The following is a 17,880-nucleotide window of genomic DNA, read 5'->3' as shown; positions in this document are numbered from 1 at the left end:
AATGAGATTATAGATAAAATAATAAGGAAATTTAAAAGAAATAGGGAAATGAAAAGGGGGATATAGTTGGGAGTCATTTCAAAGACTGAGTCTCACAAGTACCTTATAATGGATTCATTGTTTTGTTTTGCTTAGCTCAAATGAGAGGTAATTCAACATCTTCAATACTAAAAGTTCTCTTTAGGGGGTTTTCTACCAGGTAAGTTGGTTTTGAATGAATCTAGCATCTTCCCCAAACTTTGAAAGGTCCTCCCTGATTATGACAAGAAATTTATTAGTCTTTCTGAAAATGTACAGTCTTTGCAGCCTAATAAATTTGTAATATGTCTTAGTGCTCTTTGGAAAGTGACACTGCTAAATCTATTGTTGCACTACCTTGTCTCACTAAGATGATAACTTATCTCTTTCATAATGTTTACATATCTATAAGCATTATCTTCAGAAGATGACACATGTTCAAATGAGCAGGGTGAAAAAGTTTTAAGTTGATGCATTTCTTTATGTTTTTTGAAAATACAAATATGCAATTATCTGCATTTTTAATGACAGAAAACAAAATAATTAATCCTATTAGAGAGATGTTTAGAGACCTTTTAATTCTCTTTCTTGGATAAGGATTTATTCCATTAGGCAACACTAAAGGTACAGCAAAAATTTTAAAGCAGTAATAAAACTTATGGTTTTTTTTTAAATTTTTATTATTAGTTGTTCAAAACATTACATAGCTCTTGACATATCATATTTCATACATTTGATTCAAGTGGGTTATGAACTCCCATTTTTACCCCGTATACATATTGCAGAATCACATCGGTTACACATCCACTTTTTTACATATTGCCATATTAGTGTCTGTTGTGTTCTGTTGCCTTTCCTATCCTCTACTATCCTCCCTCCCTTCCCCTCCCCTCCCATCTTCTCTCTCTACCCCATCTACTGTAATTCATTTCTCCCCCTTGTTTTTTGTTCCCTTTCCCCTCACTTCCTCTTATATGTAATTTTGGGTCTCCTTCCATTTCCATGCAATTTCCCTTCTCTCTCCCTTTCCCTCCCACCTCTCGTCCCTGTTTAATGTTAATCTTCTTCTCATGCTCTTCCTCCCTGCTCTGTTCTTAGTTGCTCTCCTTATATCCAAGAAGACATTTGGCATTTGTTTTTTAAGGATTGGCTAGCTTCACTTAGCATAATCTGCTCTAATGCCATCCATTTCCCTGCAAATTCCATGATTTTGTCATTTTTTAGTGCAGAGTAATACTCCATTGTGTATAAATGCCACATTTTTTTTATCCATCATCTATTGAAGGGCATCTAGGTTGGTTCCACAGTTTAGCTATTGTGAATTGTGCTGCTATGAACATAGATGTAGCAGTATCCCTATAGCACGCTCTTTTAAGGTCTGTCAAAGTGATTGAAATTGCATATAAAGGGGGCTGGAGCTGTGGCTCAGCAGTAGTGCACTTGCCTAGCATGTGTGAGGTACTGGGTTCGATTCTCAGCACCGCATATAAATGAATAAATAAATAAATAAATGTCTATCAACAACTAAAAAACATTTAAAAACAGAAAGAAATTGCATATAAAAACTATTTCCTTGTCTCGGGTAATGACTCACCAACAGCACTTTGAAAAAACATAATGAATATAATCCTGTTCAATAAATGACTTCTGTAGTCTTTTAACAACCGTTTTCTGTAGTGAAAATGTCGTTGTTCTTTGCCTTATGAGAAATTAAAAACAAAGGTCCTTAACAAGCTTTCCCTTTTTTCCCCCACATATGTTCTATAGTTTAATAGCAGTTTCCCTCATCTGCTTTTCACTTTCAGGAACGACCAAATCTACTGAAGAGGCAAACAAAAGACATTGCTTCAACCATCCAAGGTTTAGGTGTCTGATCCCACAGGTGTTAGATCCCACAGGTGTTAATTTTTTCTTCAGTTCCTATGATCAAAATAATTTGATTGAATTGTGAGGATTATTTTAATGATCTTGCATTGTTTGATTTTATTTTTTTGAGCTGGAGTGTCATTAACCAGTCTGGTCACGATCTCCTGACCTCAGTTGATCTGCCACAGCCTCCCCAGTTCTAGGATCACAGGCCTGCACCTCCATGCCTGGCTGACCTTGAGCTTTTACCAGAAACATTTCCTCCTACAGATAACTGAGAACAAAGTTTCTTAACTCCATGTTAGAAATGTTATAAAAAAGAAATGTTGTTCTTACAAAAATGATAATGGTGCAGATGTTAAACTTTAAGTTTTCTTTTTTGAAAAACGTTTCTTTTTCATAAGCCATAGTAAGCCTTTTTCTGTCTACTATAATCTAAATAATCCATGAATGGCAGTAAATCTCCAAAAGCCTTGTATAGTCTAATTAGACAAAAAACACATGATAAAGGCAGGATTTTTTTAAAAAAAAAATGTAACAAAATTTCATTTTCAACATATTCAGGCATGTATTTGAATCCTTAATATTGAATTATGAATCTTTGTTTCATCCTTTAATGACCTTCTGCAAATACTTATAATACAAATTATAAGAAAACTTTGCTATGAATCTATTGTTATAGAAATGATCCACTAATAATTTTCATTAACTTATTTAATCAAGTTAGGCTTGTTTATCAAGTTTTCACAGTATGGCATCTCTCCTTGAGGAATTCTTGACACCTAAGTAGAGATTATTATATTTGATCACTGATACTTTCTCCAAAGCTGAGATTATTATAGTCTTCTATTTCCCACTCAAACATCAAAGCATTTCACTATAAATTTAATTCTACTTTACTAATAAATCAATTATTTATATTTCAGTTTGTTGTAGATTGTGAATTCTTTAAAAAAGAGACAAGATCCATACAGCTTCCTGTAACTCATCTTTTTTCCTTTGGTAAGTACTTTGTTTTTGGAACTTAGAAGAATGGCTTTAATTTTTTTTACTATATATATTTTTAGTTGTAAGTGGACGTAATACCTTTATTTTATTTTTATGTGGTTCTGAGGATCAAACCCAGTGCCCCAAGTGCACCAGGCAAGCACTGTAACACTGAGCCATAACTCCAGCCCAAGAATTGCTTTAATTTTTAACAGAGTGCTGATTTAGTTTGCCATTTCGTTGCAATAAAGCAGAGCCTACTAACATTAAATACAATATTTCTAGTATATTTCTTGAGATAACCATATGATGTGGTTCCGTGGTTTGATTCTCATTTAATACTGGACCCACAGTCATCTTATGATAAGAGTCAATTTTAAAAGACAAATTCTCATAATCATATATACTTGTAGGGGTGTGTGTGTATGTTTCCTTATGTGAAATTTATACTGAATACTGGCCTTTTAAATATATATATATTTAGTTGTATATGTACATAATACCTTTATATATACACACATACCTATATATACACACACACATATATTTACCTATATAAATATACACAAATATTTACCTATGTATATACACATACACACACACATATTTAGTTGTATATGGACACAATACCTTTGTTTTATTTATTTATTTTTTTTATATGGTGCTGAGGATCGAACCCACTGCCTTATACATGCTAGGCAAGTACTTGAGCCACAACACCAGCCCCCCCGGCCTTTTTATAACATTTTTATTAAAGGGTAAAAATTGCTGTATATCTTATGAAGGTTTCAAGAATTCTCTGTTCTTTTAAGCTTTTTGTTGAAATAATTTTAGATGTATAGAAAAGTTAGAAAAGAGTACAGAGGTCCTTTACATTCTTCACCCACCTTTCCCTAATCTTGACCTCTTTTGTAAAAATAGCACAGTTTTTAAAACTAAGAAATCAGCATTTGTGCAATAATATAAACTAAAGTGCAGGCTTTATTTGTTCTTTACTCAGTTTTACTATTGATGTCTTCCCTTTCCCTTTGCTCATGTTGCATTCTGCTGTCATGTCTCCTTAGTCTCCCATAATAATATGTGACAGTTTCTTTGTCTTTCCTTGTCTTACTTAACTTTAAAAACCTTTGAAGAATACTAGTCAATTATTTTGTAGAATATACTTCAGTTTGGATTTGTCTTAATGCTTTCTTATTATTAGATTGAGGTTATGCATTTTTGCCAAGAATTCCACAGATGTGATGTGTATTTCTCAGTGCATCACATCAGGATATGTGACATTAATATATATAATTACTAGTGATATTAACCTTGATTTCTTGGTTAAGGTGGTGCCTGCCACATTTCTCTACTTGAAGTTATGGCTTTTTATGTTGTAATTAATAAATATTTTGGGGAAGTGCTTAGAGAATGTGTAATTATCCTGTTTCCTTCAAAATAACTCATCAATTTAGCATCCATTGGTTTAGCTAGACTTTAGTAAATATTACTGATAGTCTACAGAAATACAGAATTTAGGGGCTGGAGATGTGGCTCAAGCAGTAGCGCGCTCGCCTGGCATGCGGGCGGCCCGGGTTCGACCCTCAGCACCACATACAAACGAAGATGTTGTGTCCACCGAGAACTAAAAAATAAATATTAAAAAACAATTCTCTCTCTCTCTCTCTTTAAAAAAAAAGAAAGAAATACAGAATTTATTAAATTCTTCTTGAGGTATAGAGTCGTCCCTTCTCTCCCACGTACTTGTTCGTTTTTTTATTTATGACAGTATAACCTCATGAATCTATCTTATTCATTGGTCTGTTTATAGTACAATATCATTGTATATTGTTCTATTCAAGTTCAGTTTTGGATATTAGGAACTTTTTTTAGATTAAAAAATCTGTTACTTAAGATAGGAAACTTACCATAAGGTTTTTATTCCTCTTTCTCTACATGTTCTTTTCTTTTTTTTTTGTGGTGGGAGGAAAAAATTCTCAGAAAAATACAGAAATGACAACTCTAAATTACCTATGTTTTTAAAGATACCAAACTTATAAAATAAAACATCTGCAAAGAAAGCTTACCTTTCTGAAATTAGAAACAAGTACTTGACTAAAAAAGCACATTGATATAATTAAAAGTTATTATAAATACTGTGTTTTGTCCAGTGTTTATTGTGGGAGGTTTGGATTCTTTAGGAGTTGAATCCTCCATACCAGAAGTGAGAAACTGTTATATAAATTGTTTTCATTTTTTTATTATTATTTAAGCAGTCAGTATATTTTCAAAATTTCTTTAGTACTCTAACACTACTTTTAATTCAACAGGACTATCTTCAAGGAAAGTGGTATTAAATACAAGTGGCCTATACTATAATATAGAGCTTCTGAACTTTGGACAGGTAATTATCCTGACTACAACAACAAGGAGTTGATTTTACTTTACCGTTTAGTTAAACAAACAAATAAACTTTTGCTTTTTGTTTTTGTGGTCAAACTCTATTAGATATACCAAGCTTTTAAAATCAACGTGGTAAGCAAGTGCTCAGGAGTCAGAGGTAAATGTATTTTCTGAAAAATATGTAGAAAATAGTATTGTCAATTGAAGAATCAATAAGTCTTCACTTGAATCTTCTGTCATATTTTTTCACATCTGTTTTTTCATATATTTTTATATGACATAAAAAAGTAATAAAAAAGATGTTTATATTTCCCAAGGGTTTAGCATAGACCCTTTCTTAAAATTATCTTCATGTTTCAGTATGTCTTTATGTCTTATTATAGTAGTAATTCAGATTTGGCTGTTTAATATTTTCCAGTTTCTTAGTATTATCTATATACTTTTAATACCTTTTGTAAGCCTAAAGAAAGCATTTAAGAATTCATAATTTCTTATGCTGTATAACCATTACTGATTTTTTTTTGTTTTAAAATGGACAGTTGTGTAATTAGTTTGGTATTAAGTAGCTTATGTAAAAGTAAAGGTAACATGGTGAATAATACGTCTTTCCTTTGTGTTTTAACAGAAGAAATAACTAGTATCTATAAACTTCATATTCCCTGGTCTTATGAAGATTCACTAACCATTGCACAGTATGTAGAATTTACTTTAAACTTTGGTGTTTTTGAATAAAATAGATACTCTGTGTAGTTTAGTTTTTTTTAATTATATGAATTATGAAAGGAAAATGTAAAATATTTATAGCCTTTATGTAGCATCATGCCCACAATTTAGTTATATCAATTGTATCTATTTATATATCTAATTTAATAAATTGTTTTATTGAATGACATAGAACTTAAACCTCACTTGCTTAAAACATTAACACCTACCTTTCCACACTCCTCCAACTCCTGAGTCCTAGAGAGGGAGTGTTCAAACAATTCTAATGTAACTGAAAAAGTGTTCATCTGTAATAGTATGTCTGTCATCTGGCTTCCTCTACATTATTTCATTGTATTGTGGGGAGGATAGACTTAGCCATGGCTAAGTCAGTTTTTACCAGCGTGTTGTACTTGAGTATTGATATTTAAGTTATCTCTTCAGGGTTCCATCTAACACAGAAATTTCTCTGAAACTTCATATTGCTCAACCAGAAAATGACAGCCATGTGGCATTGTTAAAAATGTACACATCATCAGATTGTCAGTATGAGGTAAGTTGCATATATTTATAATCTTTTAAGATTTAGTTATAGAATAAGGTAGAAATTGCAGATACATGGTAGGGTGGAAATGAATAAAAATAAGATATAGACATTTGAAATATTTTAATATTTTTCCTGTTTATAATACTTCAGTATTTTCTTATCTGGATCATTTGAAAATGTATGCATCTTAATAAGTAATAGAAATAAAACAAAAATTGAAACTGCAGATTAACCTTTTAAATTTGAAAGCCCCAAATCCAAACTCTTGTAAATTGAATAATCAACTAAAATTGGAAGCTGACATGACTTTAGTACAGTAATTTATGTGATATTTATTGGTTTTTATTTCTACCAGAATAGCTTAAGGATCTTCTTTTAATTTATTTAAGCTCTGTTAAGTCATTAGTATGTGCAATTTAGTACCTATTGTGTTTGTTTTATTACCAAAGATCACTGTCTCCTAAAAGAAGGAACAAAGAATATTTTATTTATTTATGGATTCATGAACTAAGAGTCCTTCTCTATGTCAGAACATACGAGGTTCCAAGGATTTCACATTTAAGTGGTTAAAATACACATTTTAATGGTAGTGACATCACAGGTTTCTGGTCCATAGCTTAATTCTGCTCAGCTTCAAGCTTTAAGTTGTTGAATTCTTTATTAGAACTTTCTTAGGGTGAGCTAGAATACGCATTGTCAAATTAATAGAATCTGTTCTTACAACCAAGTTTTATTTGGACCTGTATTATGAATTATTTTATATTTCATAGAATTTATGAATGCTTTGATACCTTACTTTGCTAACAATAAAGGGTCTTTGCTATATTTTTAAACTTGCATGTTTATGTTTCTAATACTGAAGTGATAGTAAGAGTTGTGTTGTCAGTTTGGATCCAAATACTGCATGCTCCATGTTTTTAACCAAATTGCGTATTTCCACAAAGGTCAGATGCAGACAAAACATTCATAATTTCCCTAACAAAAATTTATTTCCTTTTCGCAGACTTCTTAATTTTTCTTTATAAAGGATTATTTTTTTCTTTAAAAAGGTAGAATTATTAAGGATGAATTTTTTTTACTTATGGTAGGATTATTAAGAATGAATTTAATTTTCAAATATTATTTTGGCTTAAATTCTTTTAACTAGCATGATCTTTTAATAACATTCTAGTTAATTAAATAATCCAGTTGTAAACAGTTACCCTATATACCATAGCATTGCTGTAATTGTTGAAGAATTAGAATACTGGAAAATATACTCAATGATGAAACTACATTTTGTCTAATTTAAACGTGGTGCAGAAGATTCTTGAAGATCTCTTATGCCTTTAGGTTTATTATTATAGGAATTATTATACCTAGAGATGTGTAGAAGTACATAGTTTAATAAAATTGAACTAGAAAAATCTAGGGTAAATAACCTCTTTTTAAATGATTGTTTTAAACTAGGTGACAGTTAAGACATCCTTTTCACAAATACTTGGACAGGTAAGAGAGATTTTTATTGCATGATTATTTATTGTCTTGTGAATAGATATCATAAAGAAAGGATTATAGTCTTTTTCTATAAAATCAGTAATTTAACAAATCACGATTTCTGGCTGCTCCCACTGCTATAGCTACTTGTTTCTTCTTTCTCCTTTTTTCTTCATTCTTCATTCTTCCAATTTAATAAAATCTAAAAACCATTCTTGATCTATAGGCCATGGTTGGCCAACTCTTACTTTAAGGTGATTCTTTCATATTTGATCCATCCTAAAAATAAGAGCTGTTACCTGATTCTCAATATATTTGCCTAAATGAATGTCATATTAAGACCTTCATATTTATCATACTACACTATAATTCATGACACAATAAAATAGGGTTTGTCACGTAAGTGAACATTTTCAAAGAACTTTTTATAATGTGAATGCTCAGTTATAATGTAAAGGCTAAAAATAAATTTTATTCAAGATAAATGTTAAAATTAATTTGCAAATCATGTTACAAAAATAATTCAGCATTAGAAATATAGATATTATTATTCAATATCATTATAATTTTCAGGATTATGTAACCTGGAAATAAATACACTAATATTGATTAGACAGGAAAATTATATAATTTCAAAATTCAGTAAAATTTTATTTAGCTTTTATTTTTTGATTGGTTATATTTTGCTATCCAAGCATAGTAGAATTTTCCTTTTTTTACTTTAAGTTATAATACTGCAATTGTAAAACTCACAAATCAAAATTAAATTAGAAACATTTTATGTGCATTATCTCATTTGTTCCTTATAATCACTTAGAGCTATATTATGATTATTATTAAATTTGTGAACATAATAAAATTCTGAGTAATTATATAAAAAAATTGTGTGCTAAATTATAAAGGGAACATCAAATGTTAGTATAAGTTGGAAAATAGCATGATGGGTAGTTGATATTCTAAAAAGTTAAAAGGCATTAAGAAAAATTTTGCAGGGCTGAGATTGTGGTTCAGTGGTAGAGGGCTTGCCTAGCACATGTGAGGCCCTGGGTTCAATCCTCAGCACCATATAAAAATAAGTAAGTAAAATAAAGGTATTGTGTCTATATACAACTAAAAAATAAATATTTTTTTTAAAAAATAAAAATTTTGCTTGTGATAGAGGAGATGAGTTCATGCTATTATTTTTTTTAGCATGTTCAAAAGTCATGTTATTGAACACAGTGGTTTATGGTGAAGATACTACATGCTCTCTTATCCTTATCATCTCTGTTGCCCATAATCCAAATTAGTGACATGAAAAGTCAAGTTAGCTTGGTATGCTGCAACTAAGCATAATTGTATACCAAAAAAAAGACAGACTAATATTTTTGTTTAGATGTGGAAATCTTTCTAAAGAGCAAGGAAGCACTGGTGTTACAAGATCAGAGGAGGGTTCTTGTTAAAGTGTCAAAGAATGGCAATTGAATCCTAAAATTATTGAAAAATATAGCCTGTTCTTCTTTATTGCTTGTTTAAGATTTCAGTTTTGGGGTGGTAAATGAACAAATTTAAATTGTCTAATATGTCTTACTCATTTTTTTAAAACAATGCGTATTATTTAAAAACAATGTTGCTGATATAGTCACAGGAAATTGAGCAAAAGGAGTAAAGAGAAACCACTTAAGAGAATCAGGAGTAAAGAGAAACCACTTAAGAGAATATTTAGCCTTTAGATAATTTTTCACAAAATTGTTTCTTTCTATAAAAAGAGGAAAATGTGTTCATGTTCTTTAATCTAGTTTTAGGAAAAAAGAGGACAAAAAAGTAAATTGAAAGTTACTTTCCTGAGTAAATTTCATAAATTCTAGTAAATCATTTCAATATTTAGATGTTAAGAGAAACTGAAATTTGGAATTTTTTTAGGTGAAATATTTAAATTTTTTTCAGTGTTGTTATCTAATTCAAAGTTTAAAGAAATATTGTGCTAAATACTAAGCCAAATTAAGCAAGTCTTACAGTTTGATTATAGCCCATGGAGGCCAGTTTATGGTTGTCGATTTAGTCATACCTTATATACACAGCTATATCCAAAGCCCAAGAGAATAAATACTTAATACTTATAACAATGTCCCTTTGTCAGTAAGAGAAATTTTATGTTTAATATATAAATATTAACATATAATACTCTGTGCAAGATCTGTTCCAGAATTCTAAGGACAGTTAAGGATGTTAATGATTAATAATAATAACTAATATTTTCAGTCTCTCAACCATATGCCAACTACTATTCCAGGTGTTTTAAACAGATGCAAACACTTTGAAACCTTACACCTCTATGAGATAAATGCTGTTTATCTCATTTTACTGATGAAGCCCTGGAGAGAGAAGGCAAAATAACTTGCTCAATAATACAAAAATAGAGCAAAGCTGACGACTAAATCCAGAGATCTGACTCATAAGTCTGCTAGGCTGTTTAACATTAGTCTTGGTAACTTAATTATGCTATATATTTCCTACTGTACCATTAGCAGGCAGTGAGTTTCATTTAGTAATAGGTAGAAAAATGGCCTTTTCCCTTTTTTTCAACTTTCCTTTCCTGCCACTTGAAGCTTATAAACTATAAATCGTGAGTGTGAGATATAAGTTTTTTAAAAATTTTTCTAATCTCTTTCAACCTGGAAGTCCATGGAGAAACTTAAGGGAGGGAAACTCTGAATTTCCTGAAATTTTATGCAACATTTTAGGTAATATTGTATTTTCATAGATTTAGTTCATCAAATTACCAAGGGAGTTGATATGTATTCTAAAAAGATTCTATGGATTAAGTCCATGCTGATTTTTCTTTAAAAATTTAATATAGAAAAAGAACAATATTTTGTTTTTATTATGGATATGTTTTCTGCAGGTTAGATCAACTGACTTGAGGCACTGTCACATAATGGTTATGAACTTAGGCTCTGAGTCTAAATTACAGTTTTACTGAATTTCCAAGATACTGAAGGGCATTAAGAGTTCATAATTATAACTAATATTATCTTATAGTTACTGTGTAAGTTAATATTTTGAATGCTTTACAAAATGAGCATGTTTAATCTTCATAACCACCTATAAGTACTATTATTTTTTCCTATTTTACTGATAAGCACATAGAGAAGAAGGGGGAAGTAACTTGCCCATGACATTTGCAATTGTGGGAAGTACTTGGGCTCCTCATTCCTAGATTTCTTCACCTATAAAATAGGGAAAAGAACTACTTGAAAGGGTTTTGGGGAGGAAGATATGAGATAATGTATATAAGGTATTTAGTGTCTTGCCGGAACATATTAAATACTCGATAAACATGCTTTGAAGGAAAAATTTTAGCATACGCTATTCAATTATGCCTTTGAAAAAAATCAGATGTTTATACTATGCTATATGTTATTAGCATTTATTTTACTTAGAGTTTTTGATACTTGTTACTGGAAATACCTTTGTAGCTGTGTCAGGAGAAGTATAAACAATAAATTTTTGTGTGTGTTTAAAATTTTTTTATTTTGTGTTAAAGTACATTTATTTCATTAACATGAATATTTAGAAATTGCCCATTGATTTATCTGTTTTCTAGGTAGTTAGATTTCATGGTGGAGCTCTTCCTGCTTATGTTATATCTAGTATCCTTCTTGCTTATGGAGGACAGTTATACTCTCTTTTCTCAACAGGTAAAAATGTTTATAATTTTTAAAGTTGTTTTTGTTATGAATAAGTATTAGTGGAACAATTGTTAGTGCCATGTGTGTATTTAATTCAATTATGTTGACTTAGGAAACATAATAAGGAAGTTCTTAGAAATAGCCAAATACTAGTAGACACTACTGTTCTTGGAAACTCTAGAATAGTGTATGATTTCATTTTATTGTTTTACTTTTCTTCTACTGACCACCAATCCCAAACTAGTTTGGGGCAACTAGTCTAGAAACCTCCAGTTTCTAGTCCTGAGACCTGCAGTTTACTATATTCTCTTAGCCTATCACTTTGTTATTAGTATAATTTTTTTTACTTTTTATTGGTGCATTATAATTATACATAACAGTGGGATTTGTTATAATATGTTCATACATGCACACAATAAAATAGTAGAATTTGATCAATTTCATTCCCCAATACCTCCCCTTTCCATCCCCTCTCCTCTTCTTCTATTCTACTGGTCTGCCTTCAATTTGATCTGTGTAACAGTATCATTTGTTAATGAAAAAAATAAACTTGAGTCTGAACATTTAACTGTTTTTTAAAATATGTTAATTTGAAGAATAATCTTAATGTAATAGTTTTCAGTATTTATGTATTAAAAAGGAACAAAATAATCATAATACATGTAAAATTCTTAATGCTCTAATATTATGAAATTATTTGTTTAAAAAAATATGAACAGTTTCCAAATAAGGTTCACACATTACCATTTGTCACTAAATTTGATCATTAAGTTTCTTAAGCTAAAAGTTCTGTCCTCCATGTTTTTTTATTTTTGCCTCATAATTTATTAAACACAACCAACCGCTTTTGTGTGTTTATGTCTCTCACAGTTTGAATTTTGCTGATTACACCCCTAGGTGTAGTTGAACATTTTTTCTAACTGCTCTATTTTTTATAAATTGATAATTAAGTTGGGCATGGTGGCACCTCATGTAATCCCAGTGACTCTGGAGGTTGAGGTAGGAGGATCACAAGTTCAAGACTAGCATCAGCAATTTAGTGAGACCCTGTCTCAAAATAAAAAGGCTGGGGTTGTAGTGCAGTAGTAGAGCACCCCTGAATTAAATCTGAAGTACTAAATAAATAAATAGGTAATTAGAGCTGTAGGCTTGATAATATTTAAATTCTATTCCCATGCCTCTACTTGTTGCTGTTCCTGCTACAGGAATATTTCAGTTTTATGTACTTTTTATAATTAATTTTTTATTGGTTCACTGTAATTAAATGTAATAGGATTCATCTTGATATATTTGTATGTGAACTTAACATAATTTGGTCAACTTTATTCCCCAATACCTCCCTTCTTCATTCCCTTCTCCCTCCCCTCATCTCCTTCCTCTAATCTTTTGGTCTTCCTTTTATTTTCATAAACCACCTCCCATTTTTTCCTTTTTTTTCCCCGTATCTTCTATGTGTTAGAGAAAACAAATGACCCTCCACTTTTTGAGTCTGGTTTATTTTGCTTAACATAATGCTCTCAAGTGCCATAAATTTTCCTGCAAATGACATAATCTTATTAATCTTATTTTTCTCTATGGCTGAATAAAACTGTACTGTATATATGTACCACATTTCTTTATCTATTCATTTGTTGATGACACCTAAGCTGATTCCATAACTTAACTATTGTGAATTGCACGGCTTTAAAATGTATGTATCACTATAATATTCTGATTTTAATTCTTTTGGATAAATACTGAAGAGTGATGTAGCTGAGTCATATGGTAGTTCCATTCCTAATCTTTTGAGAAACCTCCATATTGATTTCCATAGTGGCTAGTTTACAATCCCACCAACAGTATGTAAGTGTTCCTTTTTCCCAACACCCTCACTGGCATTTATTACTATTTGTTTTATTGATTATTGCCATTCCACTTGGAGTGAGATGAAATCTCAGTGTAATTTTTTTCTTGCTTGTTTGTTTGGTATCAAGGACTAAACTCAGGCACTGAGTCACATCTCCAACCTTTTTTTTGTATTTTATTTAAAGACACAGTCTCACTTAGTTGCTTAGGGCCTTGCTAAGTTGCTGAGTCTGGCTTTTGAACTTGTGATCCTCCTGCCTGAGTCTCCCAAGCTGCTGGGATTACAGACGTGCGCCACTGTGCCTGGCTCAGTATAGTTGATTTGCATTTCCTGATTGCTAAAGATGTTGAACACTTTTTTATATATTTAGTGGCCCTTTGTAGTCCTTTTGACAAGTGTCTGTTCATGTGCCGTTCATTGGGTTGTTTTTTTTTTTTTTTTTGGTGGTAAGTTTTTTGAGTTCTTTATATATCCCCAATATTAATCTCAGTTGAAGAGTGGCTGGCAAAGAATTTCCCCCATTTTGGAGACTCTCATTATGCTCTTGTTTCCTTTACTATGCACAAGCTTTTTAATTTGATGAAATCCCATTTATTCTTGTAATTATTTCCTGTGCTTTGAAAGTCCTGTTGTTGCCTGTCCCTATGTTAGAGCATTGATGCTATATTTTTTTCTAGAAGTTGCAGAGTTTTTTTAATCTAATTCCTAGATTTTTTTCCATTTTGAGTTGACTTTTGTGCAAGTTGAAAAATAGGAATCTAGCTTCATTCTTCTGCATATGGATATCCAGTTTTGCCTGTACCATTCTGTCTTTTCTCCAACATATGCTTTTGGCACCTTTGTTCAGTGTTGTATACTTTTGTTAGTAGGCATCTGCCCCCTAATCTCCTCCTGTGTCACCCTAGTTTGTTCCCTTCCCCTTCCTCTCCTCTCTTCTTTCATTCTTCCTCATTTTCCCTTCCTCCTTTCTTATTTTTCCTCGCTTCCTTCTTTGCTTCCTTCCGTCTTTATTTCTGTGGGCCAGTGCATCAGAGCTACTTTTCATCCTACATGTGGCTAAAGAAGACAGAAAATTCATGACCTATATCTCCCAGGTTCTTGAGTTTAGGAATCCTCTAAGTTTTAATACATCCCCAAGAAAATTCCTTATTTGTTTTTGCACTTTATACCTTTATGCCTGAAGCTTCTTCCTTCTTGAGGACCTCTTAAGATGTAGAGCCTCATCAAAGGCACATTGTTCTCCATTTTATTTCTAGAGCCTAACATTGTATCAAACATACAGTACACATTTAGTAAGCTAGCCGTATCAGCAATGTCATTTAGGTCCTGGCACATTGAATGGAATTATTGAAATTTTAATGAAGGAACTATTTCAAAGATTTGTGCAGAGTTAAGGGAAACCAACAAGAGATGATAAAGTACAAGCTAGAGACGGAGGAAACCTAAGAGACCTGTAGGAGTGAGCAGTGTTACTAGAGCTGCAACCTTGGGTATAGAAACAAGCAATACTGCCAGCCTGTGTCTCAGTAGGGGGAAAGGTAGGGAAATACATTCTCTAACACCATTTTTTTCCTGCTCTCTTATCTACTAGAACCTTTCATTCACTAAATTTAACTATCTAGAAGCCTGTGCATGAAAGTAAGCCTCCCAGAGTCAACAGCAAAGTGAATGGATCTGGAGAGGCAGATGTAGGATAAATGGATAAAACCATCCTCAGAATATAATAATTAGAACAGTTTCCTGAGAGCCTAATCTTTGTTTTCTTGGGCTTGGACAGTAATAGAAGCAGGAGAAAATAATGGAACCAAAATATGTAAAAATATGTAAAAGTAGTCCATAAATCACCTCTACCATATCCATCTCCCCAAATCCTACAGCTACTTAATGCCTTTTGTTATTTTCATATAACTTCGGGTTTGCATTCCATGCTCATTTATACCTGAGTTAAACTATATTCCAGGAATACCTGTAATCCCAGTAATAAGGGTGGGGAGTGAGGTAGAAGGATCACAAGTTTGAGACCAGCTTCAGAAATAGCAAAGCCTTATCTCAAAAAGGGCTGGGGCTGCAGGTTAGTGGTAGATCACTTCTGGGTTTGATCCTCAGTATCAGAAGGGAAAAGGAGAGTGTGGGGGATATTATTCTAGTGATATGACATCAACCAGACTTGAATGTAAAATCTGTCCTGTTTGGGGGCTGGGGCTGTAGCTCAGTGGCAGAGTGCTTGCTTAGCATGTGTGAGGCACTGGGTTCGATCCTCAGTACCACATAAAAATAAACAAGTAAAATAAAGGCACTGTGTCCACCTACAACTACAAAAAAAAAAAAAATCTGACCTATTTGGTTTTGGTCCCCCTACACCTAATGTAGGGGATCAAACCCAGGGCCTCACACTTGTTAGGCTAGCATTGAGTTACATATCCAGCCTGCCCATAAGGTTTTGAAAGTCTGAAGGGGAGGCCTCATACTTCTTAATTTCAGCAGACTAGATACTTGATTCCTAAACATACAAAATTCACAAATAGATTGCCCAGAAACTCCAGAGATATATACTTTTTTAATTTAATGACTATAGTAAGAAAGATAATACCAAATGTTAACAAGGTTATGGAGGAAATTGGAACCCTCATATACTTCTGGGAGGAATATAAAATGGAATAGCTTCTTTGGAAAACAATCTGACAATTCCTCAAATGGTTAACAGAGTTATTGATATGACTCAGCATCTCCATTCCTAGAATAGACCTGAGAGAAATGAAAGCATACATTCATATAAACACTTGTACACAAATGTTCATAGAGTATTTATTCCTATTAGCTAAAACATAGAAATAATTTAAATGAATATTAATAAAAATATCATGTCCATACAGTGGAGTATTATTCATTAATAAAAAAGAAGTGAAGTACTTGCACAACATTGAATATACTAAAAGAATCATTGAATTGTGAAGAGATGAAACTGTGTCTTTGACTTCCTAAATTTATTTCACAAATTACTATTTTCTAAGAACCATTGAATTAAAAATAATTTTTAGTGTTTCTTCTCTGGTGGTAGCAAAGTCCCTTGCTTTTCTGACATAAAACATCTTGCTCTTGACAATGCAAAATATATTTCATACTTAATTACTGTGAATTCTGTGTTGCAAGTAATTTTTTTTAAATCACCAGGTTATTGCTTAGAATATGCTACCATATTGGATAAAGAAGCCAAACCATATAAAGTTGATCCTTTCGTAATTATGATTAAGTTTCTTTTGGGGTAAGTTTTATTTTATTATCTGTGATAATGATTTTAATTTTATTTTATATAAAAATGTTTGAGGTGCTGGGGATGTGGCTCAGTGGTAGAGAGCTCACCTAGCATGCATGAAGCACTGGGTTAAATTCTCAGCACCATATAGAAATAAAATAAAGATATTGTGTCCATTTAAAACTAAAAAATAAATATTAAAATAAATAAATAAAGTTATAAAAAAACATATGTTTAAAAAATGTTTGATATATAATGCAGTGTAAATGTTCATACAAATTTGGCAGTTGACTTGTTTCATTGGATGGGATTTTTCTTTTAGGAAAAAGGCTTAATCAACATATTTACATTTATTTCAGTAGTATAGTCATTCCAAAAATAATTATTGAACTTCATCAGTTTTAACTTAGACAGTAAATAAAACATTACTTTAAGGTTTGCAAATGAATACATATGGTCTGATATTTGAGTATCCCAGACTGACAAACTATTATAGAATATTGATAAAATAGTGCCTCTGATCATTTTCTGTTCTTATAGAAACTATAATAAACTATATTTTATAACTCTTAATTGTAGTTGATAGTCCATTCTTAATTTATTTGTATTTTATATTTTTTGTTTAAGAACCGGTACTTAGGGCTGGGGATGTGGCTCAAGCGGTAGCACGCTTGCCTGGCATGCGTGTGGCCCGGGTTCGATCCTCAACACCACATACAAACAAAAGATGTTGTGTCCGCCGAAAACTAAAAATATATATATATATTTAAAAAAAAAAAAAGGGAGAGACGACGGGAAGATGGCGGCGAGGGGAGTGCATTACCCCCGTGTGCTGCTTCACTGTGTGGGAATATGACAAGTCAGGACGGCTAAAGGATATCTTGTTAGGAATTTCCAGCAATAGTGGGGTGCTCCGGAACCTGGAGGAAGGATTTCCATCGCACGAGGATCGGCTACGGGGACTCAAACGCGAGAGGTTTGTCGCACGGAGGGTAACTGCTTATTCAGCAAATCGCCCCGCGGCTAGAGTCTGCAGTGTGCGCTGGGATAGAGACGCAGGGTTACAGCGCTGCAGTTTCTGCCAGCCGCGCAAGCACCGTACTCAGGGCTGAATTCTGGGTTCCAGACGGGG

The 17,880-nt window shown here is 32.2% G+C and overlaps 1 protein-coding gene across 1 annotated transcript in view; it reads left to right on the top strand.

Annotated features, from left to right (window-relative positions):
- Pgap1 (post-GPI attachment to proteins inositol deacylase 1) overlaps positions 1 to 17,880 on the top strand; it is an 81,801-nt gene that overhangs the window by 45,699 nt on the left and 18,222 nt on the right. Inside the window, exons 14-21 of the mRNA XM_015481182.2 lie at positions 2,811 to 2,886; positions 5,181 to 5,254; positions 5,359 to 5,410; positions 5,879 to 5,945; positions 6,400 to 6,508; positions 7,952 to 7,990; positions 11,565 to 11,658; positions 16,667 to 16,757. Coding sequence (XP_015336668.1) covers positions 2,811 to 2,886; positions 5,181 to 5,254; positions 5,359 to 5,410; positions 5,879 to 5,945; positions 6,400 to 6,508; positions 7,952 to 7,990; positions 11,565 to 11,658; positions 16,667 to 16,757 — 602 coding nt within the window. The remainder of the gene's footprint in view (positions 1 to 2,810; positions 2,887 to 5,180; positions 5,255 to 5,358; positions 5,411 to 5,878; positions 5,946 to 6,399; positions 6,509 to 7,951; positions 7,991 to 11,564; positions 11,659 to 16,666; positions 16,758 to 17,880) is intronic.

Source organism: Marmota marmota, unplaced genomic scaffold (assembly GCF_001458135.2).
Source record: "Marmota marmota marmota unplaced genomic scaffold, marMar, whole genome shotgun sequence".
NCBI classification, from domain to species: Eukaryota; Metazoa; Chordata; class Mammalia; order Rodentia; family Sciuridae; genus Marmota; species Marmota marmota.
This window is presented reverse-complemented; position numbering and strand designations above follow the sequence as displayed.